General features: G+C 48.0%; 1 protein-coding gene across 8 annotated transcripts in view; it reads left to right on the plus strand.

The window, feature by feature from the left end:
* RAB11FIP5 (RAB11 family interacting protein 5) overlaps positions 1-13,287 on the plus strand; it is a 126,326-nt gene that overhangs the window by 39,895 nt on the left and 73,144 nt on the right. The window contains exon 1 of one of the 8 annotated variants that reach the window (XM_043544942.1): positions 12,695-12,720. The exons of the other annotated variants lie outside the window; for them this stretch is intronic. Coding sequence (XP_043400877.1) covers positions 12,710-12,720 — 11 coding nt within the window. The 5' untranslated portion in view covers positions 12,695-12,709. Of the gene's footprint in view, positions 1-12,694; positions 12,721-13,287 lie in introns of those variants that run through there. 8 annotated transcript variants of the gene reach the window in all.

The following is a 13,287-nucleotide window of genomic DNA, read 5'->3' on the forward strand; positions in this document are numbered from 1 at the left end:
ATTGGAGGATTGGGCCAAGAGAAATCTGATGAGGTTCAACAAGGATAAGTGCAGGGTCCTGCACTTAGGACGGAAGAATCCAATGCACCGCTACAGACTAGGGACCGAATGGCTAGGCAGCAGTTCTGCGGAAAAGGACCTAGGGGTGACAGTGGACGAGAAGCTGGATATGAGTCAACAGTGTGCCCTTGTTGCCAAGAAGGCCAATGGCATTTTGGGATGTATAAGTAGGGGCATAGCCAGCAGATCGAGGGACGTGATTGTTCCCCTCTATTTGACATTGGTGAGGCCTCATCTGGAGTACTGTGTCCAGTTTTGGGCCCCACACTACAAGAAGGATGTGGAAAAATTGGAGAGAGTCCAGCGAAGGGCAACAAAAATGATTAGGGGTCTGGAACACATGACTTATGAGGAGAGGCTGAGGGAACTGGGATTGTTTAGTCTGCGGAAGAGAAGAATGAGGGGGGATTTGATAGCTGCTTTCAACTACCTGAAAGGTGGTTCCAGAGAGGATGGTTCTAGACTATTCTCAGTAGTAGAAGAGGACAGGACAAGGAGTAATGGTCTCAAGTTGCAGTGGGGGAGGTTTAGGTTGGATATTAGGAAAAACTTTTTCAGTAGGAGGGTGGTGAAACACTGGAATGCGTTACCTAGGGAGGTGGTAGAATCTCCTTCCTTAGAAGTTTTTAAAGTCAGGCTTGACAAAGCCCTGGCTGGGACGATTTAGTTGGGGATTGGTCCTGCTTTGAGCAGGGGGTTGGACTAGATGACCTCCTGAGGTCCCTTCCAACTCTGATATTCTATGATTCTATGATCTCCTCTTTTCCAAACTAAACATACCCAGTTCATAGAATCATAGAATATCAGGTTTGCAAGGGACCTCAGGAGGTCATCTAGTCCAACCCCCTGCTCAAAGCAGAACCAGTCCCCATTTTTTGCCCCAGATCCCTATATGGCCCCCTCAAAGATTGAACTCACAACCCTGGGTTTGACAGGCCAAATGCTCAAACCACTGAGCTATCCCTCCCCCCTTCAGCCTTTGCTTGTGTGCCTTGCATTCCATCCCTTTGATCATTTTTGTTGCTCGCCTCAGATCCTTTCCAGTTTCTCTACATTCTTTCTATGCTGCAGTGACCAAAACTGGACACAGTTTTCCAGCTGAGGCCTAACCAGGGCTAAGCAGAGCGTTACTATCACCTTCCATGACTTGCATGCTATGCCTCGGTTAATGCAACCCAAAATTGCATTTACTTATTTTGCAACAGCATCACATTGTTAACTCATGTCGAGTTTGTGATCCACCACAACTCCCGGATCCTTCTCAGCAGTGCTGCTGCCAAGCCAGTTAACCCCCATTCTGTATTTGTGTGTTTGGTTTTTCTTCCCTAAGTGTAGCCCTGTACATTACATTTGTCTTTGTTGAATTTCATTTTGTTGTCTGTATAGCCCAGTTCTCCAATTTATCATGAGCCCTATGAATTTTAGCTCTGTCCAAAGCGTTGGCAACATCCCCAGCTTTGTGTCATCCGTAAATTTGATCAGTGTGCTCTCTATGCCTCCATCCAGGTCATTAACAAAAATGTTAAATAACGCTGCATCTGGGACAAACTTTGTTTGTTGCAGAAGTTAGGAGGTGTCCAGTGTTGAGGAAGGGGATAGCAGAAAGAGAAAGGAAGGTCTCATAGCTAACAAAGCTTAATGCTGCCTTGGGGAACTGGTTTCCATCCCTGTTTGTACTGGAGTTCCCGCGGGGTGCTGGGCAAGTCACTTGCACCAGACTTTCCACAGATGGTCACTAACTGTGTGTTCTTCATTTTCTGGGTGCCCAACTTGAGAACCTGCGGTCTGATTTGCAGAAGTGCTGAGCATTCACAGCTGCAGCTGAAGTCAGTCGGAGCTGTGCTGTGGCTGTCTAATGCTAAGTACTCTGAAAAATCAGGTCCTAGGCATCTAAAATTGTGCACCACAAATTCATGGACACTTCTGACCTTAGTCTCTCTGGGCCTGAGCTCCCTATCTGTAAAATGGGGAGAATAGCTCCCCCTTACCTCCCAGGCTGTTATGAAGATACATTAGTTTTTGTGACGCTCTCCTATGTTATAGTGATGAGGGCCATAGAAAAGCCCCTGTGTACAATCTGCCAGGCCATGAAGCAGGCCATGAAGCAGCCCAGTGGTTCCCAAACTTTTTACCCAACAGCATTTTGTCTCTGTTTGTGACCCACCATTACATATCGGTACCTTTCATCCCAGCACTGCAACTCTCATCCTGGCCTGGTGCATAGGGGGAGGGCCAGGGGCTGGAGATGAGCCTGCACCGTGCACACTCCTCAGTGGCAGCCCCTGTCCCAGGGGGCTGGCTCCAGCTCCCCACTCCGGGCATTGCAGCCTGGTGCAAGGGGTTGCAGCGCCATCAGGTTTGGCCCTGCTGCCCCATAGTCATTGGAGGGATAGCCAGGCCAAATTGGAGCAAGTGGTGTGGCTGTTACAGAGGGGCGGTTGGGCCAAACCTGTGTGGTGCTGGGACCCCATGTGTCAGGCTGCAGCCCCCAGAGTGGGGAGCTGGGCCCAGACCTGCAGGACAGGAGCCAACTTTGCAGGGTGAGTGCAGGGCAGGTTTGTTCTCCAACACCCCCCTCCCTGCCCCCACACTGTCCACACCAGACTGGGAGAAATATATGTATGCCTAGGCCAGTGCCCAGTGATTGGTTAATCTGGCCTGGGATGTGGCAACCCATCTTAGAACCTTCTTGGGACCCACTGTTTGGGAAGCACTGGATTGGCCCTTGTGAACCATAACGTAGCTGTGGATGTTGCTGTGTGTCATCTCATTCACTTTTGGAATTGAAACTCATTAGCCTCTGTAATGAGGTAGTCAAGTCTCAGAAGGGGTAGCCATGTTAGTCTGTATCCACAAAAACGACAAGGAGTCCGGTGGCACCTTAAAGACTAACAGATTTATTTGAGCATAAGCTTTCATGGGTAAAAAATCTACTTCTTCAGATGCGTGGAGTGAAAATTACAGATGCCGACATAAATATACTGACACATGAAGAGAAGGGAGTTACCTCACAAGTGGAGAACCAGTGTTGACAGGGCCAATTCGAGCAGGGTGGATGTAGTCCACTCCCATTAATAGATGAGGAGGTGTCAATTCCAGGAGAGGCAAAGCTGCTTTTGTAGTGAGCCAGCCACTCCCAGTCCCTATTCAAGCCCAAATTAATGATGATAAATTTGCAAATCAGTTTTAGTTCTACTGTTTCTCTTTGAAGTCTGTTTCTGAAGTTTTTTTGTTCAAGTATAGCTACTTTCAAATCTGTTATAGAATGAGGTCGTGAGTTCCACAGGCTAATTTGATCATCCATTGAAAATACCTAGTTCATTTTGGGTTAGCATGCTGGGAGCAGAGGGAATAAACTGAAAAATTCTGGCCAGGTGCAAGCTGGTCACTTGGCCTTATTTAGACAGGCTCAGTTCCCTGTGAGATTCTGCATGGTTTCAGACTTCTAAAATGCGCTCCTTTCTTGGAAGCAGGTAGGCAGAAGAAATTCATGTGTAGACTGGATCCTCCTGTAGGTTGTTTATGTGGCTAAACACGGGGCTGGTGCTAAATGCATGACGACATTGTTTTAAACAGGAATATGTGGATAACCTTCAGGCTTTCACGTTGCACAAAGAAAGTAGGTAGTAATGGTTGGAATGACATTCTGCAAGGCAGGTTTGCCCCTCAGTTTTAGGCTGGAGACCACTTAAATGCCCTTTGGGGATGAAGTGGGGGTGTCCTGCTGTCCTGGTATTTCTGCTTTGGTAAGGTCATTGGAATTACTCCATTCATCACACAAATAGAGTCTCTGCAGCTGATTCAATTTTAACTGGAAAAGCAGCCAAGGGGAGGCGTGCATGAAAGAGAATCATTAGGGTGATTTCCTGTTGGGCGGCCTATCTTCTTCTCTTTTCTTAGTTCATAGTTGTCCTAGCTCAGACTTGTGGTCCAGTCAGCTGGTCTCAATCAGGTGGTCTTGGAATATCACATGTATGATTCATGACCTAGTGCCAGTTACAGTATTTACTGATGTTATGAATGAACAATTGGTGCGTGACCTATTTATGAGCAAAGCACTATTTTAATTTGCAGTGCTGATTTGTTTTTAAAGCTGCATCGAGCACTTTGAGTTACATTCCCTCCTAGTGAAGAGGTATTTTATTTTGTATTTCATAAGCTCTCTTGGGGCTAGGATTCACTTTGAGTCAGTATCTTCATGTATGCCATTTCTGCCTTCCTGAAGTCCTTTCCCACTTCTACTTGGATAAGGTTTTCTTACAGTGCTTTCCTGGTTTGTGCAGTGCTTGGAACATTAATCTTTTCCCCTTAAGTAACACTGCTGCATATTTTAAATAGCTACTGCGCTCTTCTCCAGAGGTGGGTGCACGAAGTGATCTGTGAATCAATTCTTTTGCAGCAGTCCGATCTGGCAGTCTCTACCTCAGGATTTCTGACTAGCAGCTGGAAAACTGACCAGCTCCTGTTAACTCGTCTCTTCAGCTCCTTGAGACAGTTGTGAGCAGCAACGGAGGCACTGGAACTGTCTGCAGACTCCCTGTAGCATTTCATGTTTGCAGAACTGTTTTGCAACCATAAGTGCTGGAAGGCTAACTCTTAAAAATGGGCTTGCTGGTTTAGGCATGCCACTCCCTGCAGGGCTTGAAAATCGTACAGTGGGGCTTTGTTTGACTAGCGCTGTATTTCCTGTATCAGTTTTACAATGTGTCAGACTTTCCATTTTTTTTTCTCTTCCTTTTGGAAATTCTGTTCCATAGTCAGTTCTGCAATTCCTATCGCCTAGCATTTGAGAATTGGTGGTGAGTAAGGCTATGATTTTGTCGCTGAGGTCATCGAAGTTACGGAATCCATGACTTCCAGAGATCTCCGTGACTTCAGCCCACAGCAGCTGGGAGCTGCCAGGTCCCCACGCTGCCCGCGGTAGCTCAGAGCTGTGGGGTACCCCCCTCGCCCAAGCTCCGAGCCACCATGTTCAGTGGTTTCAGAGTAGCAGCCGTGTTAGTCTGTATTCGCAAAAAGAAAAGGAGTACTTGTGGCACCTTAGAGACTAACCAATTTATTTGAGCATAAGCTTTCATGAGCTACAGCTCACTTCATCGGATGCATAAAGTGGAAAGTACAGTGAGGAGATTTTATATATACACACAGACCATGAAAAAATATACATTGTAAGGAGAGTGATCACTTAAGATGAGCTATTACCAGCAGGAAAGTGGGGTGGGGGGAGAGAAAACCTTTTGAAGTGATAATCAAGGTGGGCCATTTCCAGCACATTTCCAGGAGTTAACAAGAATGTCTGAGGAATAGTGGGGGGGAGGAATAAACAAGGGGAAATAGTTTCACTTAGTATAATGACTCAACCACTCCTAGTCTCTGTTCAAGCCTAAGTTAATTATATCCAATTTGCAAATTAATTCCAATTCAGCAGTCTCTCATTGGAGTCTGTTTTCGAAGTTTTTTTGTTGAAGGATACTCACTTTGAGATCAGAAATCGAGTGACCAGAGAGATTGAAGTGTTCTCCGACTGGTTTATGAATGTTATAATTCTTGACATCTGATTTGTGTCCATTTATTCTTTTACGTAGAGACTGTCCAGTTTGGCCAATGTACATGGCAGAGGGGCATTGCTGGCACATGATGGCATATATCACATTGGTGGATGTGGAGGTGAACGAGCCTCTGATGGTGTGGCTGATGTGATTAGGCCCTGTGATGGTGTCCCCTGAATAGATATGTGGGCACAGTTGGCAACGGGCTTTGTTGCAAGGATAGGTTCCTGGGTTAGATACCCCACAGGTGCTGACCGCTGCGGGGGGCCCCCAGGAGCTGGCGAGTGGTGGTGGGGGCCCTCAGCTTCCCATTTTGTCACTGATATTTTTAGTAAAAGTCATGAACAGATCATGGGCTTCTGTGAATTGTTCTTTATTGCCCCCCAACGCTTCCCTCCTGTGGGCCTGAGGTAGAGAGGAAAAACGGCTTGGCCAGTCACTTGGAACGTCGAATGACACATGCAAAAGTACAATGGGGCAGAGGGCTCTGCGCGGCTGCCCTGCACCATGCAATGCAAGCAGCGTCTGCCGCTGCCTGCCTCCTCGTGTGTGTTTGTCCTGCTCCGAGCTGGGGTAAGGGCTTTGCAGGGCTGCACAGGGCTCACCCTGACTCCTGTATCTCACCGCCCTGTGTGCTTGGGACAACCTCCATGAAACCTTTCCTTAGCACCCCCTGTGTAACTCCCCAGCACTGGCTGCTTCCACTCCTGCCCCGGTCGCTGATTGCTCACATGGTGGTGGGGATGGGGAGGAGGGCTGGTCAATGTTAGTTAGGGCAAGCCTCTGTTTTGCTCTCTGTCCAGGTCCAGTGGCACCAGCTCTCCTGGCTAGATTAGTGAAGTAGCTGGTCACATGCTGACCTCTTATTAAGTTGGGGTCTCTTGCTAGAAAGGTTTTTACTTTCCCACAAGTGAAACATTAACTCTTAACTTGTAGGCGGCCACGGAAGGGGGATTCTGGCAGGCAGTTTGCATTTGCTTCAGCTTCGCTTTGCAGCTACTTCTGCCAAAGCCCTTTTTGCTTCTGTGGTTGCTTGTGCTTTAGACTGAGGCATATCTGTAGAGAAAACTCTGGGTCTGTTAGATGTAGGATAACCTTACAAGGGGAACAAAGGAAGCCCTATGGCTTGAGTCATATAGACACGGTCACCATTTCACTCCCAGAACTATAAAGACTGGGCATGTTGGAACAGTGGGCGTGGGATGCCCTCGGGTGAGAGCAAAGGGTTGAGTTGGATCCACCTGGGTTCTGTTCCCAGGCTCGGGAATCACCTTAGCTCTCTGCCTCAGCTTCTTCGGCTATGATTGGGGATTTTATTTCAGGGTGTGGTGAACCTTGGTTAGAAGGCGGAGTGGTCCAGGGTCAGTAGCTGAAGCTGCCGTGTTAATGAATGCTGTTTGGTGATCACGCTCCTTTCCTGGGTTGGCACTTCCGGCTTTTGGTTCATTCACATAGATTCTAAGTGATTACAACAGCCGCAACACCCAGACTGGGGGAACCTGACACTCGTCATCTTTTTGTGTTTGGTTCTCCTGGGTACATGCGATAGCCCGGTCTCTTTCCTCTGTTTGGTTACTCCTGCCCAGCAGAGGAGTGACCCATGTGAAAAAGGAGCCCATCTCCTCATCTGCTTCCGTTTTCTGAGCTGCACAGGCTCGGCCCTAGCTCACGCTTGCAGGAACCTGTAGGATGGGTGGGCCGGTACCAGTCACGAGCAAAGTTGCCCGTGAAGCTCTTTGGCTCTTGCTCAGTCTCCCGAAGTAGAGGTGGACGTGCACTCTCTTCTGGGCCTGTAGTTGAGTCCTTCTGTGGGATTTAATAAATAATGCAGGATAGCACTTGATATCTTCCTACACCTCCGTACTGTGCTCATCTCACACGCATGTATACCCTTGCTCTGTGAGCCTGTGTAGGGGGATGTGGTTTCTTCCTTGCTTTCCCCAGGGGCAGTCCAGTCTTTGGTGGTTTTCTCTCTTCTACCTTGTTTTCATGTGTCTGGGTTTATGGGGAGGTGAAGTGGAAGCCGTGAGATTTGGGGTTCTGCTTGTTTGCAGCAGCAAGCAGCACTGCCTGGGCTGGCTGCTGAGAGAGCTTAGTCTCCGGCTTTCAAAAATTCACTGTTTTGGGGTTTGGTGAACTTAGTTCACAGCAAGGTGGAGTGTAAGTCTACCCTGCACTAGCCGGCTGCACACTAAATGTCTGTGCACCCCGCTGCAGCGCTCTGGAAGTTCCTTGGTGCGCTTGAATGCACTCCTGTTTCAAAGTGGGACAGATCGCCGTGCACTGTGGAACCTCTAGCCACAGCGGCAGGATCCACACGGGCGGTTAGTGCATGGCAGATTTACACTCCAGCTTGCAGTGAACTAAGTGTTCGTACAGACAAGCCCTTAGTCCTTGCACCACCCCTGCACAGTGAAAGCTTGTTACAGACGGCAAAACGCACAGAGTTGCTAAGTATTTTGTCTAAGGTCAGTGCAAATCAGTGACAGCATTGCATGTAGTCTCCAGAATTGGCTCCCAGTCACTGGCCACTGGGAGAGTGCTCCCTCCCTAGACTGCTGGGTGTAATTGGGGTGGGTTCTTGTGCTTGAAGGATTTGACGTTTAATAGCCTTGATCCAGGCAGCTATTGATGTCCTATAGCAATGAAAAACTGGCTGAAACTCTCTTTAGCTAGCTGTGCCACAAGGGTATGGTACGCCTCCCGCCCACTCGCCGTAGTAAGACAGCACCAGTATGCTCTGTGTGCTCTTTCCACATCCATATCCTGCACCTGGACACTGTTCCTGCTTGAAGCCTGGCATACTGAAAAGCAGCGAGTGGTGGCCTGGCCAGATCAAAGCTGGAGATGAATAGCTTCACCTCCTGCATCTAATCCGCTCAGAGTACACTGGAATCCACGGCCACCTAATGCTTTCTAAAAAGAATCGTCTTTCAGCCATTCTCAAAGGAGTGTTCAGAGAGACAAACCTCTTTTCATCGGGTATTCCCTACCCATTGCTTTCCTAACAGTCTATTTCTGTTCCTTCCATGCTTTCTGCAACGCCAGAGGTTTGACTTGCAAAAAGGGAGATTTAAAAACAAAATGAAATAAATCGGTACTCTGGAAAACTTCCCCAGTTGGCGGGGAGACTGTATAAAGTAGCCTGAAATCAATCCCATAAACCAAATAACTCCGTGGGGTTGTTTCCATCCTCTGCTTTTCCTCTATGCTAGTCTAGTGACTTTTTATTTTTTGGTCATTTCTTCTGTAGGGCTTTAACAAGCATGTTCCCTTCAGGTGAATTGTACTGTATCTGCATTAGTAATCTCATTCAGATTCCTCTTAACAGCCCTGTGATGCCACCCAGAAGTAAGTCCCTAATCATTAGGGAGATGAGGGCAAGGTGGTGTGAAGAACCAACCCCCTTGCCTTCTCTGGATGTCTCTTCTGGATTTCCCAGGACCATCTCTTCTGTGTTCTTTGACTATAAGCTTGTTGCCTTTCCTTTCATGCAGTTGCCTTTCATGGAGTTGTGCAGCTCTGAGCACACTCATGGGGGGAAAAAAAAACCAGGGTAAAAATTGAAAAATGGGTCTTGGGTGCTTTGCAAAAAAGACACTGGCTCTTAGGGACAGATTTTTAAAGGTATATAGGGGCCTAACTCTCACTGAAATCTGGCCCTTAAGAGCTTATGTCACTCGTGAAAATGGGGCTAAGGCACTTCTGCAAATTTGTGCCCCATCAACCTTCAGATCAGGTAAGGCAGCTGTGGGGGAAGAACTTTTGAGCTCCTAATTGAGGCAGAGTTAGGTCACATGTGGCAGACATGTAGGCTGCTAGCACGTGTTGAAGATGGGCACGGAAGTGTGGGTCACCAAGGCCAGTTTCTAACCGCTCTTGTTAAAACGCCTTCTCTCGGGCTTCGTTTACTATTAATGGGGTGCGTGGGCACAAATCAGGAAAGTCACTCATTGAACTCCACACCCTGGGAAGAACGTCTCTAAACCACCGATGTTCTACTGGTGGCCTAGGAGGGCGCTGGGTTGTTTCCCTTGAAGATAACTGTTGAGAATCATAGAATCACAGAGTTGGAAGGGACCTCTGGAGGCCATCAAGTCCAACCCCCTGCCCAGAGCAGGACCAATCCCAACTAAATCATCCCAGGCAGGGCTTTGTCAAGCCTGACCTTAAAAACTTCTAAGGAAGGGGATTCCACCACCTCCCTAGGTAACGCATTCCAGTGTTTCACCACCCTCCTAGTGAAAAAGTTTTTCCTAATATCCAACCTAAACCTCCCCCACTGCAACTTGAGACCATTACTCCTTGTCCTGTCATCTGCTATCACTGAGAATAGTCTAGATCCATCCTCTGTGGAACCCCCCTTCAGGTAGTTAAAAGCAGCTATCAAATCCCCCCTCATTCTTCTCTTCCGTAGACTAAACTATCCCAGTTCCCTCAGCCTCTCCTCATAAGTCATGTGTTCCAGACCCCTAATCATTTTTGTTGCCCTTCGCTGGACTCTCTCCAATTTCTCCACATCCTTCTTGTAGTGTGGGGCCCAAAACTGGACACGGTACTCCAGATGAGGCCTCACCAATGTCGAATAGAGGGGAACGATCACGTCCCTCGATCTGCTGGCAATGCCCCTACTTATACACCCCAAAATGCCATTGGCCTTCTTGGCAACAAGGGCACACTGTTGACTCATATCCAGCTTCTCGTCCACTGTCACCCCTAGGTCCTTCTCTGCAAAACTGCTGCCTACCCATTCGGTCCCTAGTCTGTAGCGGTTCATTGGATTCTTCCGTCCTAAGTGCAGGAGTCTGCACTTGTCCTTGTTGAACCTCATGAGATTTCTTTTGGCCCAATCCTCCAATTTGTCTAGGTCTCTCTGTATCCTATCCCTACCCTCCAGCGTATCTACCTCCCCTCCCAGTTTAGTGTCATCCACAAACTTGCTGAGGGTGCAATCCACACCATCCTCCAGATCATTAATGAAGATATTGAACAAAACCGGTCCCAGGACCGACCCTTGGGGCACTCCACTAGATACCGGCTGCCAACTAGATATGGAGCAATTTATCACTACCCGTTGAGCCCGACAATCTAGCCAACTTTCTACCCACCTTGTAGTGCATCCATCCAGCCCATGCTTCTTTAACTTGCTGGCAAGAATACTGTGGGAGACCGTGTCAAAAGCTTTGCTAAAGTCGAGGAATAACACGTCCACTGCTTTCCCTTCATCCACAGAACCAGTTATCTCGTCATAGAAGGCAATTAGATTAGTCAGGCATGACTTTCCTTTGGTGAATCCATGCTGACTGTTCCTGATCACTTTCCTCTCATGTAAGTGCTTCAGAATTGATTCCTTGAGGACCTGCTCCATGATTTTTCCGGGGACTGAGGTGAGGCTGACTGGCCTGTAGTTCCCAGGATCCTCCTTCTTCCCTTTTTTAAAGATGGGCACTATATTAGCCTTTTTCCAGTCTTCCGGGACTTGGATTGGATTCCGAATGGAAAATGTGTTCTTTGAGCCATGCCCTGTGACCGTGAACTTCAGTGTTTTGAGGAGGAGATGGTGGAGGTGGCCCCAGGAGCAGGTCTGAGCGCTCTGCTGTCTCTTTCCTCCTGCATCTGCTCAGTAACTCGCCTGCAGCATGACAGGTGAGAATAGCTCGGGCTGTTTCCCTGCTGCACTGTGGGAGCCTGCAGGAGAGGAGCTAGGCTGAGCCTGGGGAAATGGCTGATGGGGCCAATGTTCCCTCTAATTTTTTCCATCCATGTGTGGAATAAATTTTGTTATGTGCACTGAGGTATGTGCGCCACCAGGAGAAACAAAAAACCTACCAGTACAAACAAACAAAGCTAGATATGATATATGTTTTTAAAAAGTTAAATAGGGATAATTACTCCAGCCGGGACAGGTTAGTCATTATAGAACTCACTACTCAAAGAATTAAATTTAAGCGTAAGAGAAATAAAAATTACAAAATGCATAGACCAGTCAAAACTCTAAAATAACACACCTTGAAAGAATAAAATTACAGAGAATGTATGTGCATTGCAGGAAGTACCAAGAAGTAACAACAACAATAACACAAGTATGTGTTGGGAGGTGTGTGGCACACAGAGACTGTGTGTGTGTGTCACTGTGTGCGTGACATTGAGCCCGCTTCAGTGCGTGTGTGAGACATAGAGACAGGGTGCACGATACTGTGTGTGCCTGACAGACTGTGTGTGTGTGTGTGAGTGATACAGAGACTGTGTGGGTTTGTGTGAGAGAGAGAGACCGTGTGTGTGCTGGCTGCTGCGAAAGTTTCTGAGAGACGCCCTGCGCTGTCTCTTTAAGACACTCGCTGAAAGTTCTCTTGCTCTGTCCTGAGCCCTGTTGTCTCCCCTCCCCTGCTCTATGGAGATGGGGTACATGGGGAGGGGGAGAGACTCTGTGTGTGTGGTGTGAGAGAGAAGAGACAGACACAAATCTCAGAAATAGTGCATGCATCCAATGAAGTGAGCTGTAGCTCACGAAAGCTTATGCTCAAATTTATTAGTCTCTAAGGTGCCACAAGTATTCCTTTTCTTTTTGAGAAATAGTGCACTGTCTCTTTAAGAAAGACACTCAGTCACTCACTGTTCCCCGCTCGAGTCCTGAGCCAGTCTGTGTCCCCTCTGCCCTGCTCTGCGGAGATGGGGTACAGGGGTAGGGGACAGGGGAACACCCTGATATATAACCCCCCTCCCCCCCATGCCGCTCTGCATCGCCAGCAGGAGGGTCCCAGGAGCAGCTGCAGGACGAGCAATGTGGGAGGAGGGGTGGGAGGAGGGGCACCTGAACACATGCTGCGGGCTGTGCATGCTCTCCTAATCAGCTGGGTGACACTTAAATCTCTCCTGCAGGCCCGGCCGCTGAAGCAGGGAACACAGGATGGGACCCTCTTTGCAGTAACGTTTGGTCCTGTGGCTGAGAAGACTTGGCCGCTGCTGCTCTCGGTGGAACATGTTTGAGGGCTGGGAAACCATTAGGGACTTCTTTCTGCGTGGGAGTGTAAAATGGGATTACACCCGATGGGCATGAAGATGGAACTTCCTCCAGGATCTGGTGCCTCCAGAGTTGAGGCATGTCAGTGGGGTGAGGTGTAGGGCAATCTGCTGCTCTGCCTAACACAGCGTTGTTGTCCCCGGGTGGCTAATCCATCTGCTGTTCACCGGCACTAAATTCACGTAATCTAGGGCTTGTCTACACAGGGAGTTATTCCTGATTATATCTGTGGATGGACCCTCTTATTGTGGAAAAAGAGTACCTTATTTACCTTATTCCAAATTAGTTTTAAACCACTTCCCAAGCAGACTAGCTAATTTGGAATAAGGCACTCTTGCTCTGGAATAAGTGTGTCCACACAGGTTTCAGAGTAACAGCCGTGTTAGTCTGTATTCGCAAAAAGAAAAGGAGTACTTGTGGCACCTTAGAGACTAACCAATTTATTTGTCCACACACACAGCTAATCAGGAATAGGAAATCCACTTCCAAATTAATGTTTTACCTCATTCCAGGTTAACTTTCATGTGTAAATTAAACCTGTAATGAATACTGTAGGGTTTAGCGGATAGTGTGTATGATGGAGAGTCAGACTTGAGTTCTAGTCCCAGCTCAGTGATCTGACCAGTGTCATTTGGTGAGTCAGTGTCAAACTCCTGC

This window comes from Chelonia mydas, chromosome 4, assembly GCF_015237465.2.
Source record: "Chelonia mydas isolate rCheMyd1 chromosome 4, rCheMyd1.pri.v2, whole genome shotgun sequence".
Lineage (NCBI taxonomy): Eukaryota > Metazoa > Chordata > Testudines > Cheloniidae > Chelonia > Chelonia mydas.